At 42.8% G+C, this 25,000-nt stretch overlaps 1 protein-coding gene, 6 non-coding genes and 2 pseudogenes across 9 annotated transcripts; all 9 read left to right on the forward strand.

Annotated features, from left to right (window-relative positions):
- The first annotated feature begins 12,045 nt into the window (after positions 1–12,045).
- Positions 12,046–12,140, forward strand: LOC148068998 (small nucleolar RNA U83B). The gene has a single exon (XR_015713106.1). It is a non-coding gene; the product is annotated as a small nucleolar RNA U83B (small nucleolar RNA).
- Positions 12,141–12,180: 40 nt separating this feature from the next.
- LOC148068999 (large ribosomal subunit protein uL3-like) lies at positions 12,181–13,243 on the forward strand (annotated as a pseudogene). Its single transcript, XR_015713007.1, has 5 exons — positions 12,181–12,389; positions 12,473–12,625; positions 12,702–12,797; positions 12,858–12,977; positions 13,171–13,243. The product of XR_015713007.1 is annotated as a large ribosomal subunit protein uL3-like (transcript).
- On the forward strand, positions 12,994–13,123 carry LOC148069000 (small nucleolar RNA SNORA54). The gene has a single exon (XR_015713110.1). It is a non-coding gene; the product is annotated as a small nucleolar RNA SNORA54 (small nucleolar RNA).
- A 2,019-nt stretch (positions 13,244–15,262) lies between the features above and the next one.
- Positions 15,263–15,357, forward strand: LOC148069001 (small nucleolar RNA U83B). Its single transcript, XR_015713107.1, has one exon. It is a non-coding gene; the product is annotated as a small nucleolar RNA U83B (small nucleolar RNA).
- Positions 15,358–15,390: 33 nt separating this feature from the next.
- LOC148069002 (large ribosomal subunit protein uL3-like) lies at positions 15,391–16,460 on the forward strand (annotated as a pseudogene). The gene is made up of 5 exons (XR_015713012.1): positions 15,391–15,606; positions 15,690–15,842; positions 15,919–16,023; positions 16,075–16,194; positions 16,388–16,460. The product of XR_015713012.1 is annotated as a large ribosomal subunit protein uL3-like (transcript).
- Positions 16,211–16,340, forward strand: LOC148069003 (small nucleolar RNA SNORA54). Its single transcript, XR_015713111.1, has one exon. It is a non-coding gene; the product is annotated as a small nucleolar RNA SNORA54 (small nucleolar RNA).
- A 1,963-nt stretch (positions 16,461–18,423) lies between the features above and the next one.
- Positions 18,424–18,518, forward strand: LOC148069004 (small nucleolar RNA U83B). Its single transcript, XR_015713108.1, has one exon. It is a non-coding gene; the product is annotated as a small nucleolar RNA U83B (small nucleolar RNA).
- A 58-nt stretch (positions 18,519–18,576) lies between these two features.
- LOC148069005 (large ribosomal subunit protein uL3-like) lies at positions 18,577–19,731 on the forward strand. Its single transcript, XM_087802437.1, has 5 exons — positions 18,577–18,767; positions 18,851–19,113; positions 19,190–19,285; positions 19,346–19,465; positions 19,659–19,731. Exons 1-5 carry the CDS (start codon positions 18,581–18,583, stop codon positions 19,701–19,703), a joined length of 711 nt encoding a protein of 236 aa, XP_087658563.1. The 5' UTR covers positions 18,577–18,580; the 3' UTR covers positions 19,704–19,731.
- On the forward strand, positions 19,482–19,611 carry LOC148069006 (small nucleolar RNA SNORA54). The gene has a single exon (XR_015713112.1). It is a non-coding gene; the product is annotated as a small nucleolar RNA SNORA54 (small nucleolar RNA).
- Positions 19,732–25,000: the final 5,269 nt, after the last annotated feature.

Genomic DNA, 25,000 nt, shown 5'->3' on the forward strand with positions numbered 1-25,000 from the left:
GACATTGTCCTCAGGTTGCACTCACAGATTCTGTGGTTGTGTGCCTCGAACATCTGATACCACGGCTGTGTTGTGTAGCGGTGGTTGGATTGTCCTGCTCGGTGTGTCCGACCCACAATCTTGTGCATCATAGATGCGACACCGAGGGTCACTGCAAGTTCTAGTTTCTCTCAAAATCATCCTCAAGAATCAAACAACAAACTCAAGAGCAACTTATTTTTAACACATTTAATGAAAATAATGTTAATGAAAAAACACATGTCATGAACAACAATACAACACAATAAACAAACAATTCGACATATGACACAATGACCTTGAGAAAATCACGTACAACAAGTTTAAAAAAGGATGAAAAGCCTTGAACATTAAAGGTGAGGTCGAGGATTCTCCAAATGTTTCCCTGAAACCTTCGTCGCAAACTTTTCCTGTTGTGTCTCACGGAGAACAGAATAAGGTAAAAGTAAAAATACAAGAAAATCTTATGAAGATTAAACAATGAAAATCCGACATTGCTTTTGAATCATAACAAAGTTATTTAAAAAACAACTCACGAATCAGGGCCCACAGTGGCACGATCCCAACTTCTGACCTTTCTGTGTGGAGTTAGTATTTTCCTCCAGTGTTGTGTGGGTTTACTCCGGTTTCCTCCCACAGTCCAAAAACACACAGAGGTTGATTGAGAACTTGGGGAAATTGTCTGTAGGTATGAGTGTGTGTGTGAATGGTTGTCTGTCTTTGTGTGTCCTGAGACAGACTGGTGTCCTGTCCAGGGTGTCCCCTGCCTCTCGCCCAATGAAACCCGGATAGAATCCAGCCCCCCTCGCAACCCCCATAAGGGGATAAGTAGGAGAAAAATGAATGTTTTTATATTTCCATCTCAGTCGCAGGAGCCGTTAATGATTTTACTCCAATGGTCTCCTAAATGTGACAAGAGCTTCTGACCTCGAGGTCAGGTGTGGTTTACTCCTCAGTCCAGTTCCTCAAACGTGCAGAGATTATAATAAAGTATTTTTGTGGTTAAGTAAATTGGATAAACATACTGTAGTTCAACATTTTTTTTCTACCACATTAAAGAACATTATTTATTGAAATATGTCATAATTGTGTCAAATAATTAATTACACACCTACACACACATGCACATAATAAAATATATCCAACTAACTTGAGCCGCTCTAGTAGAAGAACTCACATTTCTCCTTCAAACTCTTCACTGGCTGCCAGTTTCTTTCAGGATCATTTTAAAATTCTGGTTCTTACTTTCAGATCTATTCATGGTCAGACCTTCCATCAGTGATCTGATCCAGACTTACACCCCAGCTCGGGCTCTGAGGTCTGTGGATCAGAATCTACTGATGGTTCCTGAACTTCCGGACCAGAGGAGAGAAATCCTTCCAGACTGTTGCTCCTAAGCTTTGGAAAGATCTCTGTGTTTGATGATCTACTGACTCCTTCAAGAAACATCTGTGTTTGATGATCTACTGACTCCTTCAAGAAACATCTGTGTTTGATGATCTACTGACTCCTTCAAGAAACATCTGTGTTTGATGATCTACTGACTCCTTCAAGAAACATCTGTGTTTGATGATCTACTGACTCCTTCAAGAAACATCTGTGTTTGATGATCTACTGACTCCTTCAAGTAACATCTGTGTTTGATGATCTACTGACTCCTTCAAGAAACATCTGTGTTTGATGATCTACTGACTCCTTCAAGTAACATCTGTGTTTGATGATCTACTGACTCCTTCAAGAAACATCTGTGTTTGATGATCTACTGACTCCTTCAAGAAACATCTGTGTTTGATGATCTACTGACTCCTTCAAGAAACATCTCTGTGTTTGATGATCTACTGACTCCTTCAAGAAACATCTGTGTTTGATGATCTACTGACTCCTTCAAGAAACATTTCTGTGTTTGATGATCTACTGACTCCTTCAAGAAACATCTGTGTTTGATGATCTACTGACTCCTTCAAGAAACATTTCTGTGTTTGATGATCTACTGACTCCTTCAAGAAACATGTGTGTTTGATGATCTACTGACTCCTTCAAGAAACATCTGTGTTTGATGATCTACTGACTCCTTCAAGAAACATCTGTGTTTGATGATCTACTGACTCCTTCAAGAAACATCTGTGTTTGATGATCTACTGACTCCTTCAAGAAACATTTCTGTGTTTGATGATCTACTGACTCCTTCAAGAAACATCTGTGTTTGATGATCTACTGACTCCTTCAAGAAACATCTGTGTTTGATGATCTACTGACTCCTTCAAGAAACATCTGTGTTTGATGATCTACTGACTCCTTCAAGAAACATCTGTGTTTGATGATCTACTGACTCATTCAAGAAACATCTGTGTTTGATGATCTACTGACTCCTTCAAGAAACATCTGTGTTTGATGATCTACTGACTCCTTCAAGAAACATCTCTGTGTTTGATGATCTACTGACTCCTTCAAGAAACATCTGTGTTTGATGATCTACTGACTCCTTCAAGAAACATCTGTGTTTGATGATCTACTGACTCCTTCAAGAAACATTTCTGTGTTTGATGATCTACTGACTCCTTCAAGAAACATCTGTGTTTGATGATCTACTGACTCCTTCAAGAAACATGTGTGTTTGATGATCTACTGACTCCTTCAAGAAACATCTGTGTTTGATGATCTACTGACTCCTTCAAGAAACATCTGTGTTTGATGATCTACTGACTCCTTCAAGAAACATCTGTGTTTGATGATCTACTGACTCCTTCAAGAAACATCTGTGTTTGATGATCTACTGACTCCTTCAAGAAACATCTCTGTGTTTGATGATCTACTGACTCCTTCAAGAAACATCTGTGTTTGATGATCTACTGACTCCTTCAAGAAACATCTGTGTTTGATGATCTACTGACTCCTTCAAGAAACATTTCTGTGTTTGATGATCTACTGACTCCTTCAAGTAACATCTGTGTTTGATGATCTACTGACTCCTTCAAGAAACATCTCTGTGTTTGATGATCTACTGACTCCTTCAAGAAACATCTGTGTTTGATGATCGACTGACTCCTTCAAGAAACATTTCTGTGTTTGATGATCTACTGACTCCTTCAAGAAACATCTGTGTTTGATGATCGACTGACTCCTTCAAGAAACATTTCTGTGTTTGATGATCTACTGACTCCTTCAAGAAACATCTATGTTTGATGATCTACTGACTCCTTCAAGAAACATTTCTGTGTTTGATGATCTACTGACTCCTTCAAGAAACATCTGTGTTTGATGATCTACTGACTCCTTCAAGAAACATGTGTGTTTGATGATCTACTGACTCCTTCAAGAAACATCTGTGTTTGATGATCTACTGACTCCTTCAAGAAACATCTGTGTTTGATGATCTACTGACTCCTTCAAGAAACATCTGTGTTTGATGATCTACTGACTCCTTCAAAAAACATCTGTGTTTGATGATCTACTGACTCCTTCAAGAAACATCTGTGTTTGATGATCTACTGACTCCTTCAAGAAACATCTCTGTGTTTGATGATCTACTGACTCCTTCAAGAAACATCTGTGTTTGATGATCTACTGACTCCTTCAAGAAACATCTGTGTTTGATGATCTACTGACTCCTTCAAGTAACATCTGTGTTTGATGATCTACTGACTCCTTCAAGAAACATCTCTGTGTTTGATGATCTACTGACTCCTTCAAGAAACATCTGTGTTTGATGATCGACTGACTCCTTCAAGAAACATCTGTGTTTGATGATCTACTGACTCCTTCAAGAAACATCTGTGTTTGATGATCGACTGACTCCTTCAAGAAACATTTCTGTGTTTGATGATCTACTGACTCCTTCAAGAAACATCTGTGTTTGATGATCTACTGACTCCTTCAAGAAACATCTGTGTTTGATGATCGACTGACTCCTTCAAGAAACATCTGTGTTTGATGATCTACTGACTCCTTCAAGAAACATGTGTGTTTGATGATCTACTGACTCCTTCAAGAAACATTTCTGTGTTTGATGATCTACTGACTCCTTCAAGAAACATCTGTGTTTGATGATCTACTGACTCCTTCAAGAAACATCTGTGTTTGATGATCTACTGACTCCTTCAAGAAACATCTGTGTTTGATGATCTACTGACTCCTTCAAGAAACATCTGTGTTTGATGATCGACTGACTCCTTCAAGAAACATCTGTGTTTGATGATCTACTGACTCCTTCAAGAAACATCTGTGTTTGATGATCGACTGACTCCTTCAAGAAACATTTCTGTGTTTGATGATCTACTGACTCCTTCAAGAAACATCTGTGTTTGATGATCTACTGACTCCTTCAAGAAACATCTGTGTTTGATGATCGACTGACTCCTTCAAGAAACATCTGTGTTTGATGATCTACTGACTCCTTCAAGAAACATGTGTGTTTGATGATCTACTGACTCCTTCAAGAAACATTTCTGTGTTTGATGATCTACTGACTCCTTCAAGAAACATCTGTGTTTGATGATCTACTGACTCCTTCAAGAAACATCTGTGTTTGATGATCTACTGACTCCTTCAAGAAACATCTGTGTTTGATGATCTACTGACTCCTTCAAGAAACATCTGTGTTTGATGATCTACTGACTCCTTCAAGAAACATCTGTGTTTGATGATCTACTGACTCCTTCAAGAAACATTTCTGTGTTTGATGATCTACTGACTCCTTCAAGTAACATCTGTGTTTGATGATCTACTGACTCCTTCAAGAAACATTTCTGTGTTTGATGATCTACTGACTCCTTCAAGAAACATCTTAAGACACTTTTTTTTTTAGCTTTTTATTTCTTGTTGCTGCTGTGTTTGTCTCTATGTTGTCTTGACCTTTTAAGCATATATTTTAACTGTGTATTGTTTTGATTGTTAAAGTACTTTGTGACCCTGGTTTAGAAAAATCTTTACTTACTAATTGATTAACAAACAGGGCTGACAAGTATCATTTTTATATCATCCTTGTTATTATTTATCGATGAATATTCTTCGTTGTTGGTCAATGATTACTGTTGTGTGTCCATCAGAGACATTTGACACAAAGTTGTTTCTCGGTGTCAAACTTCCTCCTGAAGAAATTCTTCTTCATACTCCTGCAACGGTTACATTTTTCCCACTTGCTCAGCTTCATTGAGTCCAAATGAAGTTGTCAAGAGGGTGAATTAAAGTGAAAGCGACAGTTGCCTTTTCCAATTTTGGAAGTGAAAAAAAAAAAAAACCCAGAAGCCCAAACACTTAACAGTCACCATGTAGTTGAAAGGCCTTCCTCAATCTGGATTATAATCCACTCCGGAAATGTCAGGCCTGTCGACGCGGGACTGACAGTGGGTTCTTCACTGCACGTCAGGAGGCGAACCTTTCAGTCGAGGCGAAGTTGAAGCTTCACTGAGCTGATTAGTGCCGGATGTTGATCGCTCACCGCCGTCCTCACCTGAGCCGACAGCAGCCGCTTCATTATCTTCGAGAGAAAACGCTCCTTAAAAGTCCTTCTATAACTAAAGAAGGTTTTTATCGGCCCGTGGTGTTCATCTGACAACAATAACTCAAATGTTTTTCTCTAAGACATACACAATACAAATAAAAGTATTTTTCATCTGATTGTGTTGTATAATTGTATTTCCTGTGTTTGGCTTTTATTTTGTTGAACGTCTTCCTGTTTCTCACGACTTGAGCTTCACAGGTGAAAGTGTTTACCTTCATTAATGCTGCAGGTTTATATAAGACAATATAAAATCCTATCGTAGCAAATTTGTGAAGTTCAGGTTTTTTTTTAAATACATTTTTGGTCAAACTTACATACCTAGAATTGGTGGTTAAATTTGTGTATGCAGGTGCATCATGGGTAACGGCCAGATTGCCGAAGAAAGTAATAATGGAAGTTATTATTATTTGCCTTTCGCAGACCAGGCTCATGTTGTATCACAGGGGATATATATATATATATATATATATATATATATATATATATATATATATATATATATATATACAAACACACTTTAACATCAACACCAACGTAACCTTACACACACACTCAAACATCAACGTAAACTTACACATAAACATCCGGTTACACATAAACTTACACATCAAAATAAACTTACAACTACACATCAATATACTTACATAACGAAAAAAAAAATACGTACAAACCTACATACAAATTTACGTACAAATTTACACAAAGATTTAAGTACAAACTAACACAAAAACTTACGTACAAAGTTGCGTACAAAGTTACGTACAAACTTACAGAGGAGAGACACTACACACACACACACACTGAAAGGAGAATATATATATCTATATATATATATATAATTATATATATATAGATATATATACTTATTTTATTTGGAAGAAGTGCTACACTGTAACCTCATGCAGGAAGTATAGAACAATGTAAAGGTTCACATTATATTTCAACTCAAGGTTGAAATATCTCGATAATTTTGGTCTGTAATGTTTAAATCGTTGATTTAGTATTCATTTCAAAGTTATGTACCATTTATTTCTCTTCATTTGATCCAATATCCAGCTAAAAGACAAATAATATTGCCTTTGTTTTGAGAACCTGTGTGTGAGGTTGACGAAGGCAAATGGTTTGTTGCTCGACACGATCCGCCCTCGCCGTTCAAATCAATAGAACGCCCAGAGACTGGATATGAGTCGCGGGTAGACATCGTAATTGGGTTTCAGTGGCGGTGAAGAAAATAGATGGTCAGGGATGCTCACGAAGCGTTATCGAGCCGGACCCTCCGTACGGCAGCCGCCCTCCTTCCACTCCAGCGTCGCAACAGGCCGTGGATTGTTAGAGTCGACGTCCGACTGATTACAGCTGATAAATCACTCGCCTGCGAGGAAGACGCCATTCGATCCCAGATAACCTTTTGTTTGGGCTAAACAGAGGCGGAGGAAAAACTCCGCGCTGCAAGCGGGACGCGATCAGTCGTCAAAAACAAGCGGAGAAGTGAAAACTTTTTAGTCGCTCGGCACTAAAAACGATGTCGGCTTTGAAGCGGGAGCGGCGCGTTGACAGCGCGGTGCGGGAGGGCCCATCACGGATTCCAGCGAGTCAGACAACTACAATATTCCTGATGACTTCCTGGCAGCCGTGACCCACTTCTGCTCAGGAGCACTGATCAAAACTCTTAGAACAAATGTAGGGAAGCGTCTGTGGTTTGTGAGTTCCTGCGAGAGGAAACATTCGCTCGTCCTCAACCACCGCCGAGAGTGCTGGTGCACCAGAGCGACGCTGCTGAGGTCGAGGCGGGATAGTGCTCCATCAACGGAAACCTTTATTGTTCCCATCCACGATGGAAACCTTGGAGTCTGCAGGCACAAGGGGGCGCCGGGGTCTTGTTCTGTATGTTTGAAAAGCATATTCAATTAAAACGAATCTGAGCAGAGAACCTAAGAGGCCTTCACTGGGTTGCAGTAACTTTGCTGATTATTCAGGTACGAAAAAATCCTTTTCCAGCGGCTCCTCCAGCACGATACGTTCAAACAGGTACTATTTCCAGTTCCTGCTCCACTGGGTTCGAGGCGAGTCGGCGCTAGGAAGCTGATGTCGACCAACTGCTGACCAATGAATGAAACCCTGAAGTACACATTGTGTCACGTTCAAGAAGTTCACTTCTGCACTTAATATTTTGAGTGCACAAGTGCATCCTGATGAGCGGTGTGTGAAAATGTAGTGCACGATGAGCACTCAAATGGCCCGAAAATTGAGTGTGGATCGATGGACACTTTCTCAACGTCCTCCATCTTAGTGACGTAGATGAAGCTAAACTGAAGCTAAACTGAAGCTAAACTGAAGCTAAACTGAAGCTATACTGATGCTAAACTGAAGCTAAACTGAAGCTAAACTGAAGCTATACTGATGCTAAACTGAAGCTAAACTGAAGCTATACTGAAGCTAAACTGAAGCTAAACTGAAGCTAAACTGAAGCTATACTGAAGCTAAACTGAAGCTATACTGAAGCTAAACTGAAGCTAAACTGAAGCTACGTCACTGACGACGCGTCTTCGGAGCAGATACTGATATAAAAAACTTGAAAAAACACTAATTTTACCAGAAAACAACACAACAACAGTAATAACACAATGAAACACAACTTAATACCTTGTTTCAATTGAAGAAAAGTGTTGTCAAGTGTCAGTGATAGTGTTTGAAAGACTGGTTACAATCAGTGTTAAAAAGTAGTAGAAGAAGAAACTGTCGAGTCATTTCCTGTGTGTGCAGCAGACTTTGATTTGAGACAGAACTACACTGTTGAAATTTGAGCACTGTCTTAATGTGTACTATAAACCAGTGCACTCGGAGAATTGTGCGATTTGGGACAAAAATTGTAGACGTTGATTTGAACAACTGAGTTAGTCTCAGACCTACGATGGTCACACATATACAAACACACACCTAGACACACGCACACCTACACACACCTAAACAAACACACACCTACACGCACAACTACACACACTTGCACACACGCACACACCTACACACACACCTCCACCTACACACACCAAAACACACACCTCCATCTACACACACGTCCACACACGTATTATTGAAGCTCTGAAAAGTCAGAAGACATGGCTGCACAGATCCTGCTGCTGGTGACGTTCTTCTCCAACAACATCCTCGCTGAGATCCTCAAGAGTGAAGGAGACTCTCATGACTTCTTCCTGAACAAACCAGCTGGTGAAGTCTGCGTGATCTCAAGATGGATCGGTGAGGAGAAGGAACTTCTGTGGAACTCTTCGCATCATCATGACTCCAGGCTGCAGACAGAAGCTTCTTATGAAATATACCCTCTGAAGGTCTCAGACTCGGGTCAGTACCAAGAACAGTGCTGGACCCAGAACAACGTGACGTACGAGAAGAACAGGACAACAAGACAGAATCTTTCGTTCCGACACGAGCCTGGTGATCACTAACATCTCTCTGGAACACAGCGGAGAGTTCTGGTGTGTGGTCATGAAAGACAGACGTTGTGTGTTCACATCTAAGACCCTTGTAGTGTTCGGAGAGCCAGAGGTTGATCACCATCTAGTGCGGTCTGTGATGCTCAGTGTCGTGATCTTCATGACGTGTGTTGTTGTTGTTGTTGTTGTTGTTGTTGTTTTTGTTGTGGTCCGGAGGAGCAGGAGGAGAGAGCAGCTCCCAGCACCTGTGGAGGAAGTGCAGATGTTGGAAGTGTCTCCAGTAGATGTTCAGCCAGAGACTCTCTGAGCGTCGACATGATCCACGAGTGTTTGACTGTTTGTAATCATTGTGACTCTTGTTTCCTCTTCAGTGTCAATAAAGTTCAACCTTTGACCTCCAGTAAAATACTCCAGTTTTCTTTGTGTAGAGATGAAGTCGATGAGTTGACGTCACATATTGTTCTTTTTTCTTCCCGTTTTCCTTCTTTCTGCTCCTCAGTCTGGTTCTGTTTCTCTATCATGTCTCTTTTCAAGTATGTTCTCAAGAAAACAAGGTCAAAAATCTTCTTTCAATCTTCTCTGATCGCATCACAACTGCTTCAATAATGATGGATTTGACGCGAGAAAGTTTCTAAATGTCTCTCATCTTTCTAACATTTCTACTCTTGTAAATGCAAGGATTTTGAAGGCTTTTATTTTGTCACGTGTTGTGTTATTTTGAAAACCTTTGACAGGAAGTTGAACTTGTTTCGAGTGTCAACAGCAGAAAAGGTTACGTTCACGAGCAGAAACTCTTGAGAAAGAGACGAAGATGTTCCATAGAATCCAGTGTCGACGCTTGATAAGGAGAATAAAGCAGTTCTTCAATGTGTGTTTGTAACATCTTTACCTTTGTTGTTGTTTAGTCTCTTCAAAATAAAGTTCTGCTGAGTCAGGAAACATCAGTGAAAAGTTTGCTAAGTTTGTTAAATCAGTGGCAAATAAAAACACTACAGTGCAGGAAGTAAATCAATGTCATCAGAATATTGTGTGATTGAATTTATTTCAATATTTAATGTTTGTTATATTTTTATTTTAATTATTCAATACTTGTTATATTTTTTATTTAATTATTCAATATTTGTTATATTTTCATTTCAATTATTCAATATTTGTTATATTTTCATTTCAGTTATTCAATATTTTTTATATTTTCATTAAATTATTCAATATTTGTTATATTTTAAATTCAATTATTCAATATTTGTTATATTTTAATTTTAATTATTCAATATTTGTTATATTTTCATGTCAATTACTCAATATTTGTTATATTTTCATTTAAATTATTCAATATTTGTTATATTTTCATTTCAATTATTCAACATTTTTTATATTTTAATTACAATTATACAATATTTTTTCTATTTTAATTTCAATTATTCAATATTTGTTATATTTTAATTTCAATTATTCAATATTTTTTCTATTAAGTATTTAGTTTATTATTAGTAGTAGTATAAGTAAAATACATACATAAATACATGTTCAGCTCCATCTTGTGAATAAATAATTGAAAGTAAAATTATTTATGTTTATCTATGTTTATTTATGTTTATTTATATTTATTTATGTTTATTTATGTTTATATATATATTTTTTAATGTATTTATGTTTTTTATATTTATTCATGTTTATTTATATTTATTTATGTTTATTTATATTTATCTGTGTTTATTTATGTTTATTTGTATTTATTTATGTTTTTAATTACAATTATTCAATATTTGTTATATTTTTATTTTTATTATTCAATATTTCTTATATTTTTATTTTAATTATTCAACATTTGTTTTATTTTCCTTTCAATTATTCAATATTTCTTATATTTTTATTTTATTTTTATTTATGTTTATTTATATTTATTTATGTTCATTTATGTTTTTTATGTTTATTTATGTTTATTTGGTGAAAAGAAAATTAATTTATTGTCATGAGTCAATTCCTGGATGTTCTACTTCATATTGATGCTCCGCCCTCTAACGGCTTCGCTATTGGTTTATCCCCGAGGCCCCGCCTCATCTCTGAGAAAGCTTAATGAACTCGTCACCCAGCTGGTTCAGTCCACTTCCTATAAAGGCAGGAAACACCCGCCGCACTTCCTCCTTTACAACTCAACAGAAGCTCCTGACAGTGGAATGTAATGATGGCGAATGAATATTGAAGTGAACCAATGTGTGCATGAAGTGCTAAGACTTCCTGAAGAGACACACATGTCTGCTTTTCGACCAATCACACGATGATTGTGTGGCCTGTCGACCCACGCCGCCTCAGAGGTCATGATTACGATCAAGGCAGGTTAACCATGTTGTTTAAGAGAAACAAACAACATGGCCGTCCTGTGCACTCGACAAGCTTACGTTCCAAGGTTGTCGGACCCTGATGAGTCGAGCTGAGTCGTCCCTCGATCATGAACAGACCGCGACGAGGAGGACGACTGGCTCGCTGCATGGAGTCGGCCATGAGGTATGCGAGAGCGATCAGGTAAGTATCTCTTGCAGACACATGGTCCTCCTGCAGCACTCGACGGGTTCACCTGAGATGTTAGTCGTGTGCATGTGTTCTCTGTGAGTGTGACGTATTCACAGGCGTCATTAGAAACTTCCGCCGCTAATGCTAAGCTAACATGCTAATGCTAAGCTAACATGCTAATGCTAAGCTAACATGCTAATGCTAAGCTAACATGTTTCGCCGTTCATAGACGGCGAGAGTTTCCTCTCAGAACACAGTTCGAAGGAGGTTTTAAACCCCTTCGTCCGGGTCATGCCGAGACTGTAATGACGGAGTCTGTCCACACGAATGAAGGACAGACTCAACCATGCGTGTTTGTTTCCAGGCGAGCAGATGTCCGCGAGACCGGCTTCATCAGCTGTGACTACTTCACTTCCGTGTTGACATGCGCTGGTCTGACAGGGTTTGACCGCTGATGAGGTGAGTGAGAATAGACCGGACATGTCTGTTGACCAGAGGTTGTTCTTTCCCTCACAGCGTTGTCAAAAAATCCCGCTGTTTGTAAACGTAGCCATGAGCTCAGGAGTCGCTCGTCTGTGATGATGGAGTGGATCTTTGCGCCAGGCGTGGCGTCCGATCACCATGAGGACACACTTCCATGCTGCCTTCCTTCTGAGACGAGCGCCAGAGTGTGCTCCTGACCTCGCCGTGACTCCGCCCCCTCACCTGTATGCTCCGCCCACAGATGCGTCTGCTGCCCATCAGGCAAAAGAAGTCTCACCTGATGGAGGTGCAGCTGAACTGCGGCAGCGTCGGCGACAAGGTGGACTGGGCTCACGAGAAGCTGGAGCAGGCCGTGCCCGTCAGCAACGTGTTCGTGCAGGACGAGATGATCGACGTCATCGGCATTAACAAGGGTCACCGCTACAAGGGTGAGTCGAGGTCATGACCCCTCTGTTAAAGGTCGAGTTCCGAGCGCCCCCTGGTGTCCGTGTGTTGACTCTGATCTCTGCAGGCGTCACCAGTCGATGGCACACGAAGAAACTTCCTCGAGATCAACAAGAAGATCTACAAGATCGGGCAAGGGTATCACCAGAAGGACGGGAAGCTGGTGAAGAACAACGCGTCGACGGAGTACGACCTGTCCAACAAGAGCATCAACCCTATGGTGAGTCCAGATCTCCTGGTCCTTCACCTATGGTGAGTCCGGGCATTCAGAACCTGCTCTGACTCTGCGTCTTCAGGGAGGATTCGTCCACTACGGAGACGTGACCAACGACTTCATCATGGTCAAGGGTTGTGTGGTCGGCACCAAGAAGAGGGTCTTGACTCTTCGCAAGGTGAGTCTGGTTGAAGGTCCCGGTCTCTGAGCGTGACCCCTGACCTCCTGGTCTCCTCAGTCTCTGCTGGTCCAGACCAGCCGTCGTGCCCTGGAGAAGATCGACCTGAAGTTCATCGACACCACGTCCAAGTTCGGCCACGGACGCTTCCAGACGATGGAGGAGAAGAAGGCGTTCATGGTGAGAGCAGATCTTCTCGCACTGATCGTAACCTGGCTCACCTTCAGTGTGACCTCGGGTTCCATTCCAGTGCCACAGCAAAAGGTCCAGTGAGGCAGGGGGGCCGCGCCCATGTGCTGCCCCCTGTTCACTCTCTGGACACAGTAACACACGCGCGTCTTCATGTCTCAACATACATGATCTTCTCTCTCAGGGTCCACTCAAGAAGGATCGGGTCAACAAGGAAGAGTCCGCCTGAGGTTCTGTCAATAAAACATCTTCTCGTTCACGTTTGTCCTGATTCTTGAACGTTTAAACAGTTTGAATTAAGATAGAAATTGTCTTTGACCTCTGACCTGTTCATCTGAACTCACTCTTGACCTCTGACCCTGCCGACGCATCTGACCTCCAGCTCAATGACCTGTGAAATAATTGTTTCTTAAGCTTTACTTGGTCCCTGGACCTGCTCCATCCTATAATAGTCTGGACCACAGGTGTCTGGTTCAGTCTCTGGTCAATAAGGTTTTTAAACGAGTATAAATGAACTAGTAGTTCTTGACTCCTCCCCCCCACCTCTTAAAGGAACAGTAACGCGCTCAGAACGCGTTTTACTGCAGACCTAAAATCAATGAACATTATTTTACATTAGTTCAGGTTTAATCAAATCATTTGTACTTTGAGTTTATGTAGTACCTTCAGTCACTGGTTCTTTAGGAAACGACCATGACTTGGTTAAACTGCAGTAAATGTTCAAAACATTATCAATGGTTCAAAACTTCTGTTTTTAGAGAAATGTTCATTTAAATGTAGCGACTCGAGCTTGAGTCATCTTCGTTCAAAAATACTCTTTACATCAAAACCTTTTGTTAAGAACTATTAAGTTTCAATTGTTCACCTGGAGCTTCAACACATACTTCAAATTACTTTAGCAATACTTCAGGAATACTTAAAATTACTTTAGCAATACTTCAGGAGTGCTAAAGGAATACTTAAAATTACTTTAATACTTAAAATTACTTTAGCAATACTTCAGGAGTGCTAAAGGAATACTTAAAATTACTTTAATACTTCTGGAGTACTTCAGCAATACTTCAGACCCTGGTGTTGTGATAATGTAGTAACAAGTACTCATTCTTCCTGTAGCTGTGGAGGATGTAACGACTGCTGCCATCTAGAGGCCGGAAGTTTAATTGCAACACAAACATGAACAAACGCTGAGAATGTTTGTTTGCTGTAAAACGACCCATTCTTCAGTTCTACTTCATATTGGTGCTCTACCCTCTAATCGCTTCGCTATTGGTTTATCCCCGAGGTCCCGCCTCATCTCTGAGAAAGCTTAATGAACTCGTCTCCCAGCTGGTTCAGTCCACTTCCTATAAAGGCAGGAAACACCCGCCGCACTTCCTCCTTTACAACTCAACAGAAGCTCCTGACAGTGGAATGTAATGATGGCGAATGAATATTGAAGTGAACCAATGTGTGCATGAAGTGCTAAGACTTCCTGAAGAGACACACATGTCTGCTTTTCGACCAATCACACGATGATTGTGTGGCCTGTCGACCCACGCCGCCTCAGAGGTCATGATTACGATCAAGGCAGGTTAACCATGTTGTTTAAGAGAAACAAACAACATGGCCGTCCTGTGCACTCGACAAGCTTACGTTCCAAGGTTGTCGGACCCTGATGAGTCGAGCTGAGTCGTCCCTCGATCATGAACAGACCGCGACGAGGAGGACGACTGGCTCGCTGCATGGAGTCGGCCATGAGGTATGCGAGAGCGATCCAGGTAAGTATCTCTTGCAGACACATGGTCCTCCTGCAGCACTCGACGGGTTCACCTGAGATGTTAGTCGTGCGCATGTGTTTCCTGTGAGTGTGACGTATTCACAGGCATCATTAGAAACTTCTGCCGCTAATGCTAAGCTAACATGCTAATGCTAAGCTAACATGTTTCGCCGTTCATAGACGGCGAGAGTTTCCTCTCAGAACACAGTTCGAAGGAGGTGTTAAACCCCTTCGTCCGGGTCATGCCGAGACTGTAATGACGGAGTCTGTCCACACGAATGAAGGACGGACTCAACCATGTGTGTTTGTTTCCAGGCGAGCAGATGTCCGCGAGACCGGCTTAATCAGCTGTGACTACTTCACTTCCGTGTTGACATGCGCTGGTCTGACAGGGTTTGACCGCTGATGAGGTGAGTGAGAATAGACCGGACACGTCTATGTTGACCGGAGGTTGTTCCTTCCCTCACAGCGTTGTCAAAAAATCCCGCTGTTTTTAAACGTAGCCATGAGCTCAGGAGTCGCTCGTCTGTGATGATGGAGTGGATCTTTGCGCCAGGCGTGGCGTCCGATCACCATGAGGACACACTTCCATGCTGCCTTCCTTCTGAGACGAGCGCCAGAGTGTGCTCCTGACCTCGCCGTGACTCCGCCCCCTCACCTGTATGCTCCGCCCACAGATGCGTCTGCTGCCCATCAGGCAAAAGAAGTCTCACCTGATGGAGGTGCAGCTGAACTGCGGCAGCGTCGGCGACAAGGTGGACTGGGCTCACGAGAAGCTGGAGCAGGCCGTGCCCGTCGGCAACGTGTTCGTGCAGGACGAGATGATCGACGTCATCGGCATTAACAAGGGTCACGGCTACAAGGGTGAGTCGAGGTCATGACCCCTCTGTTAAAGGTCGAGTTCCGAGCGCACCCTGGTGTCCGTGTGTTGACTCTGATCTCTGCAGGCGTCACCAGTCGATGGCACACGAAGAAACTTCCTCGAGATCACCAAGAAGATCTACAAGATCGGGCAAGGGTATCACCAGAAGGACGGGAAGCTGGTGAAGAACAACGCGTCGACTGAGTACGACCTGTCCAACAAGAGCATCAACCCTCCCGTGAGTCCAGATCTCCTGGTCCTTCACCTTTGGTGAGTCCGGGCATTCAGAACCTGCTCTGACTCTGCGTCTTCAGGGAGGATTCGTCCACTACGGAGACGTGACCAACGACTTCATCATGGTCAAGGGTTGTGTGGTCGGCACCAAGAAGGGGGTCTTGACTCTTCGCAAGGAGAGTCTGGTTGAAGGTCCCGGTCTCTGAGCGTGACCCCTGACCTCCTGGTCTCCTCAGTCTCTGCTGGTCCAGACCAGCCGTCGCGCCCTGGAGAAGATCGACCTGAAGTTCATCGACACCATGTCCAAGTTCGGCCACGGACGCTTCCAGACGATGGAGGAGAAGAAGGCGTTCATGGTGAGAGCAGATCTTCTCGCACTGATCGTAACCTGGCTCACCTTCAGTGTGACCTCGGGTTCCATTCCAGTGCCACAGCAAAAGGTCCAGTGAGGCAGGGGGGCCGCGCCCATGTGCTGCCCCCTGTTCACTCTCTGGACACAGTAACACACGCGTGTCTTCATGTCTCAACATACATGATCTTCTCTCTCAGGGTCCACTCAAGAAGGATCGGGTCAACAAGGAAGAGTCCGCCTGAGGTTCTGTCAATAAAACATCTTCTCGTTGACGTTTGTCCTGATTCTTGAACGTTTAAACTGTTTGAATTAAGATAGAAATTGTCTTTGACCTCTGACCTGTTCATCTGAACTCACTCTTGACCTCTGACCCTGCCGACACATCTGACCTCCAGCTCAATGACCTGTGAAATAATTGATTCTTAAGCTTTACTTGGTCCCTGGACCTGCTCCATCCTATAATAGTCTGGACCACAGGTGTCTGGTTCAGTCTCTGGTCAATAAGGTTTTTAAACGAGTATAAATGAACTAGTAGTTCTTGACTCCTCCCCCTCACCTCTTAAAGGAACAGTAACGCGCTCAGAACCCGTTTTACTGCAGACCTAAAATCAATGAACATTATTTTACATTAGTTCAGGTTTAATCAAATCATTTGTACTTTGAGTTTATGTAGTACCTTCAGTCACTGGTTCTTTAGGAAACGACCATGACTCGGTTAAACTGCAGTAAATGTTCAAAACATTATCAATGGTTCAAAACTTCTGTTTTTAGAGAAATGTTCATTTAAATGTAGCGACTTGAGCTTGAGTCGTCTTCGTTCAAAAAGACTCTTTACATCAAAACCAACAAAGAACTATTAAGTTTCAATTGTTCACCTGGAGCTTCAACACATACTTCAAATTACTTTAGCAATACTTCAGGAATACTTAAAATTACTTTAGCAATACTTCAGGAGTGCTAAAGGAATACTTAAAATTACTTTAATACTTCTGGAGTACTTCATGAATACTTCAAGAGTGTTTCAGGAATACTTCAGCAATACTTCAGACCCTGGTGCTGTGATAATGTAGTAACAAGTACTCATTCTTCCTGTAGCTGTGGAGGATGTAACGACTGCTGCCATCTAGAGGCCGGAAGTTTAATTGCAACACGAACATGAACAAACGCTGAGAATGTTTGTTTGCTATAAAACGACCCATTCTTCAGTTCTACTTCATATTGGTGCTCTACCCTCTAATCGCTTCGCTATTGGTTTATCCCCGAGGCCCCGCCTCATCTCTGAGAAAGCTTAATGAACTCGTCACCCAGCTGGTTCAGTCCACTTCCTATAAAGGCAGGAAACACCCGCCGCACTTCCTCCTTTACAACTCAACAGAAGCTCCTGACAGTGGAATGTAATGATGGCGAATGAATATTGAAGTGAACCAATGTGTGCATGAAGTGCTAAGACTTCCTGAAGAGACACACATGTCTGCTTTTCGACCAATCACACGATGATTGTGTGGCCTGTCGACCCACGCCGCCTCAGAGGTCATGATTATGATCAAGGCAGGTTAACCATGTTGTTTAAGAGAAACAAACAACATGGCCGTCCTGTGCACTCGACAAGCTTACGTTCCAAGGTTGTCGGACCCTGATGAGTCGAGCTGAGTCGTCCCTCGATCATGAACAGACGTCGACGAGGAGGACGACTGGCTCGCTGCATGGAGTCGGCCATGAGGTATGCGAGAGCGATCAGGTAAGTATCTCTTGCAGACACATGGTCCTCCTGCAGCACTCGACGGGTCATGTGTTCTCTGTGTGTGTGACGTATTCACAGGCGTCATTAGAAACTTCCGCCGCTAATGCTAAGCTAACATGCTAATGCTAAGCTAACATGCTAATGCTAAGCTAACATGTTTCGCCGTTCATAGACGGCGAGAGTTTCCTCTCAGAACACAGTTCGAAGGAGGTGTTAAACCCCATCGTCCGGGTCATGCCGAGACTGTAATGACGGAGTCTGTCCACACGAATGAAGGACAGACTCAACCATGTGTGTTTGTTTCCAGGCGAGCAGATGTCCGCGAGACCGGCTTAATCAGCTGTGACTACTTCACTTCCGTGTTGACATGCGCTGGTCTGACAGGGTTTGACCGCTGATGAGGTGAGTGAGAATAGACGGAGGTTGTTCCTTCCCTCACAGCGTTGTCAAAATATCCCGCTGTTTGTAAACGTAGCCATGAGCTCAGGAGTCGCTCGTCTGTGATGATGGAGTGGATCTTTGCGCCAGGCGTGGCGTCCGATCACCATGAGGACACACTTCCATGCTGCCTTCCTTCTGAGACGAGCGCCAGAGTGTGCTCCTGACCTCGCCGTGACTCCGCCCCCTCACCTGTATGCTCCGCCCACAGATGCGTCTGCTGCCCATCAGGCAAAAGAAGTCTCACCTGATGGAGGTGCAGCTGGACTGCGGCAGCGTCGGCGACAAGGTGGACTGGGCTCACGAGAAGCTGGAGCAGGCCGTGCCCGTCAGCAACGTGTTCGTGCAGGACGAGATGATCGACGTCATCGGCATTAACAAGGGTCACGGCTACAAGGGTGAGTCGAGGTCATGACCCCTCTGTTAAAGGTCGAGTTCCGAGCGCCCCCTGGTGTCCGTGTGTTGACTCTGATCTCTGCAGGCGTCACCAGTCGATGGCACGCGAAGAAACTTCCTCGCAAGACTCATCGTGGTCTTCGTAAGGTCGCCTGCATTGGAGCCTGGCATCCTGCCCGAGTGGCCTTCTCTGTGGCCCGCACGGGTCAGAAGGGGTACCACCACCGCACGGAGATCACCAAGAAGATCTACAAGATCGGGCAAGGGTATCACCAGAAGGACGGGAAGCTGGTGAAGAACAACGCGTCGACGGAGTACGACCTGTCCAACAAGAGCATCAACCCTATGGTGAGTCCAGATCTCCTGGTCCTTCACCTATGGTGAGTCCGGGCATTCAGAACCTGCTCTGACTCTGCGTCTTCAGGGAGGATTCGTCCACTACGGAGACGTGACCAACGACTTCATCATGGTCAAGGGTTGTGTGGTCGGCACCAAGAAGAGGGTCTTGACTCTTCGCAAGGTGAGTCTGGTTGAAGGTCCCGGTCTCTGAGCGTGACCCCTGACCTCCTGGTCTCCTCAGTCTCTGCTGGTCCAGACCAGCCGTCGCGCCCTGGAGAAGATCGACCTGAAGTTCATCGACACCACGTCCAAGTTCGGCCACGGACGCTTCCAGACGATGGAGGAGAAGAAGGCGTTCATGGTGAGAGCAGATCTTCTCGCACTGATCGTAACCTGGCTCACCTTCAGTGTGACCTCGGGTTCCATTCCAGTGCCACAGCAAAAGGTCCAGTGAGGCAGGGGGGCCGCGCCCATGTGCTGCCCCCTGTTCACTCTCTGGACACAGTAACACACGCGTGTCTTCATGTCTCAACATACATGATCTTCTCTCTCAGGGTCCACTCAAGAAGGATCGGGTCAACAAGGAAGAGTCCGCCTGAGGTTCTGTCAATAAAACATCTTCTCGTTCACGTTTGTCCTGATTCTTGAACGTTTAAACTGTTTGAATTAAGATAGAAATTGTCTTTGACCTCTGACCTGTTCATCTGAACTCACTCTTGACCTCTGACCCTGCCGACGCATCTGACCTCCAGCTCAATGACCTGTGAAATAATTGATTCTTAAGCTTAACTTGGTCCCTGGACCTGCTCCATCCTATAATAGTCTGGACCACAGGTGTCTGGTTCAGTCTCTGGTCAATAAGGTTTTTAAACGAGTATAAATGAACTAGTAGTTCTTGACTCCTCCCCCTCACCTCTTAAAGGAACAGTAACGCGCTCGGAACGTGTTTTACTGCAGACCTAAAATCAATGAACATTATTTTACATTAGTTCAGGTTTAATCAAATCATTTGTACTTTGAGTTTATGTAGTACCTTCAGTCACTGGTTCTTTAGGAAACGACCATGACTCGGTTAAACTGCAGTAAATCTTCAAAACATTATCAATGGTTCAAAACTTCTGTTTTTAGAGAAATGTTCATTTAAATGTAGCGACTCGAGCTTGAGTCGTCTTCGTTCAAAAAGACTCTTTACATAAAAACCTTTTAAGAACTATTAAGTTTCAATTGTTCACCTGGAGCTTCAACACATACTTCAAATTACTTTAGCAATACTTCAGGAATACTTAAAATTACTTTAGCAATACTTCAGGAGTGCTAAAGGAATACTCAAAATTACTTTAATACTTAAAATTACTATAGCAATACTTCAGGAGTGCTAAAGGAATACTTAAAATTACTTTAATACTTCTGGAGTACTTCAGCAATACTTCAGGAGTGTTTCAGGAATACTTCAGCAATACTTCAGACCCTGGTGTTGTGATAATGTAGTAACAAGTACTCATTCTTCCTGTAGCTGTGGAGGAAGTAACGACTGCTGCCATCTAGAGGCCAGAAGTTTAATTGCAACACGAACATGAAGAAACGCTGAGAATGTTTGTTTGCTATAAAACGACCCATTCTTCAGTTCTACTTCATATTGGTGCTCTACCCTCTAATCGCTTCGCTATTGGTTTATCCTCGAGGCCCCGCCTCATCTCTGAGAAAGCTTAACAGCTGACATGTTGACCGGCGGTTGTTCCTCACAGCGCTGTCAACAAGCACTGGCACCGTGGAGGACGTCACGTATGGCGGCGGAAAAGAGAAAACGCCATGGAACTGTTGACCTTTTGACCTGTTGACCTCCTCTTGGACACATTTCCACCCCAACACACCACAGCATAGAACAGGACACTGGCCACCACAGACTGGTAGAACATGCAGAGGAGCTTCTTGCAGATGTTAATGATGGAAGCCTCCTCAGAAAGTACTTCTACTCTGAACCTTCTTATATACATGGTCTGTGTTGCAGGTCTGTTTGCTGTCCAGACACACATGAGGTACTTATAGTTGTCAACTATCTCCACCTCGTCGCCTCTGATGGACACTGTTTGTCCTGAACCTCCTGAAGTCCAAGACCAGCTCCTTGGTCTTTGAGGTGTTCAAGTGGTTCCTCTCACTCCAGTCCACAAAGTCACGTATTAGACTCATGTACTGGTCCTCGCGGTTGTCCCTGATGCATCCAACAATGATTCATCCGACAATGATGCATCCGACAATGATGCATCCGACAATGATGCATCCAACAATGATTCATCCGACAATGATGCATCCAACAATGATTCATCCGACAATAATTCATCCAACAATGATTCATCCGACAATGATTCATCCGACAATGATTCATCCGACAATGATTCATCCAACAATGATGCATCCGACAATGATGCATCATTGTTGGATGCATCATTGTTGGATGCATCCGACAATGATGCATCCAACAATGATTCATCCGACAATGATGCATCCGACAATGATTCATCCGACAATGATGCATCCAACAATGATTCATCCGACAATGATGCATCCAACAATGATTCATCCAACAATGATTCATCCAACAATGATGCATCCGACAATGATGCATCCGACAATGATTCATCCGACAATGATGCATCCAACAATGATTCATCCGACAATGATGCATCCAACAATGATTCATCCAACAATGATTCATCCGACAATGATGCATCCGACAATGATTCATCCGACAATGATGCATCCAACAATGATTCATCCGACGATAATTCATCCAACAATGATGCATCCGACAATGATGCATCCGACAATGATTCATCCGACAATGATGCATCCAACAATGATTCATCCGACAATGATGCATCCAACAATGATTCATCCAACAATGATTCATCCGACAATGATGCATCCGACAATGATTCATCCGACAATGATGCATCCAACAATGATTCATCCGACGATGATTCATCCAACAATGATTCATCCGACAATGATGCATCCGACAATGATTCATCCGACAATGATGCATCCAACAATGATTCATCCGACAATGATTCATCCAACAATGATTCATCCAACAATGATTCATCCGACAATGATGCATCCGACAATGATTCATCCGACAATGATGCATCCAACAATGATTCATCCGACAATGATGCATCCAACAATGATTCATCCAACAATGATTCATCCAACAATGATTCATCCAACAATGATTCATCCGACAATGATGCATCCGACAATGATTCATCCGACAATGATGCATCCAACAATGATTCATCCGACAATGATGCATCCGACAATGATTCATCCAACAATGATTGATTCATCCGACAATGATTCATCCGACAATGATTCATCCGACAATGATTCATCCAACAATGATTCATCCAACAATGATGCATCCAACAATGATTCATCCAACAATGATTCATCCGACAATGATGCATCCGACAATGATTCATCCGCCAATGATTCATCCGACAATGATGCATCCGACAATGATTCATCCGACAATGATTCATCCGACAATGATTCATCCGACAATGATGCATCCGACAATGATGCATCCAACAATGATTCATCCGACAATGATGCATCCGACAATGATGCATCCGACAATGATGCATCCAACAATGATTCATCCGACAATGATGCATCCAACAATGATTCATCCGACAATAATTCATCCAACAATGATTCATCCGACAATGATTCATCCGACAATGATTCATCCGACAATGATTCATCCAACAATGATGCATCCGACAATGATGCATCATTGTTGGATGCATCATTGTTGGATGCATCCGACAATGATGCATCCAACAATGATTCATCCGACAATGATGCATCCGACAATGATTCATCCGACAATGATGCATCCAACAATGATTCATCCGACAATGATGCATCCAACAATGATTCATCCAACAATGATTCATCCAACAATGATGCATCCGACAATGATGCATCCGACAATGATTCATCCGACAATGATGCATCCAACAATGATTCATCCGACAATGATGCATCCAACAATGATTCATCCAACAATGATTCATCCGACAATGATGCATCCGACAATGATTCATCCGACAATGATGCATCCAACAATGATTCATCCGACGATAATTCATCCAACAATGATGCATCCGACAATGATGCATCCGACAATGATTCATCCGACAATGATGCATCCAACAATGATTCATCCGACAATGATGCATCCAACAATGATTCATCCAACAATGATTCATCCGACAATGATGCATCCGACAATGATTCATCCGACAATGATGCATCCAACAATGATTCATCCGACGATGATTCATCCAACAATGATTCATCCGACAATGATGCATCCGACAATGATTCATCCGACAATGATGCATCCAACAATGATTCATCCGACAATGATTCATCCAACAATGATTCATCCAACAATGATTCATCCGACAATGATGCATCCGACAATGATTCATCCGACAATGATGCATCCAACAATGATTCATCCGACAATGATGCATCCAACAATGATTCATCCAACAATGATTCATCCAACAATGATTCATCCAACAATGATTCATCCGACAATGATGCATCCGACAATGATTCATCCGACAATGATGCATCCAACAATGATTCATCCGACAATGATGCATCCGACAATGATTCATCCAACAATGATTGATTCATCCGACAATGATTCATCCGACAATGATTCATCCGACAATGATTCATCCAACAATGATTCATCCAACAATGATGCATCCAACAATGATTCATCCAACAATGATTCATCCGACAATGATGCATCCGACAATGATTCATCCGCCAATGATTCATCCGACAATGATGCATCCGACAATGATTCATCCGACAATGATTCATCCGACAATGATTCATCCAACAATGATGCATCCAACAATGATGCATCCAACAATGATTCATCTGACAATGATTCATCCAACAATGATTCATCCAACAATGATTCATCCAACAATGATGCATCCAACAATGATGCATCCAACAATGATTCATCCGACAATGATTCATCCAACAATGATGCATCCAACAATGATGCATCCAACAATGATTCATCCGACAATGATGCATCCGACAATGATTCATCCGACAATGATTCATCCGACAATGATTCATCCAACAATGATTCATCCGACAATGATTCATCCGACAATGATGCATCCGACAATGATTCATCCGACAATGATTCATCCGACAATGATTCATCCGACAATGATTCATCCGACAATGATGCATCCAACAATGATGCATCCAACAATGTCAGTATCGTCAGCATACTTCTGGACGAGACTCAGCTCTGAGTTGTGGCAGTTGTACTAGATTCAATACTACATTTTCATCAGGATTCACAGTATCTCGCACAAAAAATACACTCAATGTGACACATCTTTTCACTGGATGGGATGGATGGATGGATGAATAAATGGATGGATGGATGGATGGAGGGAGGTATGGATGGATGACGGATGGATGATGGATGGATAGTGATGGATGGATGGATGGAGGAGGGATGGATGGATAGTGATGGATGGAGGGATGGATGGATGAGGAATGGATGGATAGTGATGGATGGAGGAGGGATGGATGGAAAGTGATGGATGGAGGGATGGATGAATGGATGGAGGTGGGATGGATGGATGGATGACTGATGGATGGATAGGGAGGGAGGGAGGGAGGGAGGGATGGATGGATGGAGGAGGGATGGATGGAGGGAGGGATGAATGGATAGTGATGGATGGATGACTGATGGATGGAGGGATGGATGAGGGAGGGATGGAGGGATGAGAGGGAGAGAGGAAGGGATGGATGGAGGAGGGATGGATGGATGGAG

Source organism: Callionymus lyra, chromosome 11 (genome assembly GCF_982586985.1).
Source record: "Callionymus lyra chromosome 11, fCalLyr1.hap1.1, whole genome shotgun sequence".
Taxonomy (NCBI): domain Eukaryota; kingdom Metazoa; phylum Chordata; class Actinopteri; order Syngnathiformes; family Callionymidae; genus Callionymus; species Callionymus lyra.

What these genes read in the sequence shown, in the direction of transcription:
- LOC148069005 (XM_087802437.1), top strand. Translation starts at nt 18,581, where the DNA reads ATGCGTCTGCTGCCCATCAGGCAAAAGAAGTCTCACCTGATGGAGGTG. An exon ending in ACAAGAGCATCAACCCTATG is followed by an intron (nt 19,114 to 19,189) that starts GTGAGTCCAGAT and finishes CTGCGTCTTCAG; the next exon opens with GGAGGATTCGTCCACTACGG. An exon ending in AGGAGAAGAAGGCGTTCATG is followed by an intron (nt 19,466 to 19,658) that starts GTGAGAGCAGAT and finishes CTTCTCTCTCAG; the next exon opens with GGTCCACTCAAGAAGGATCG.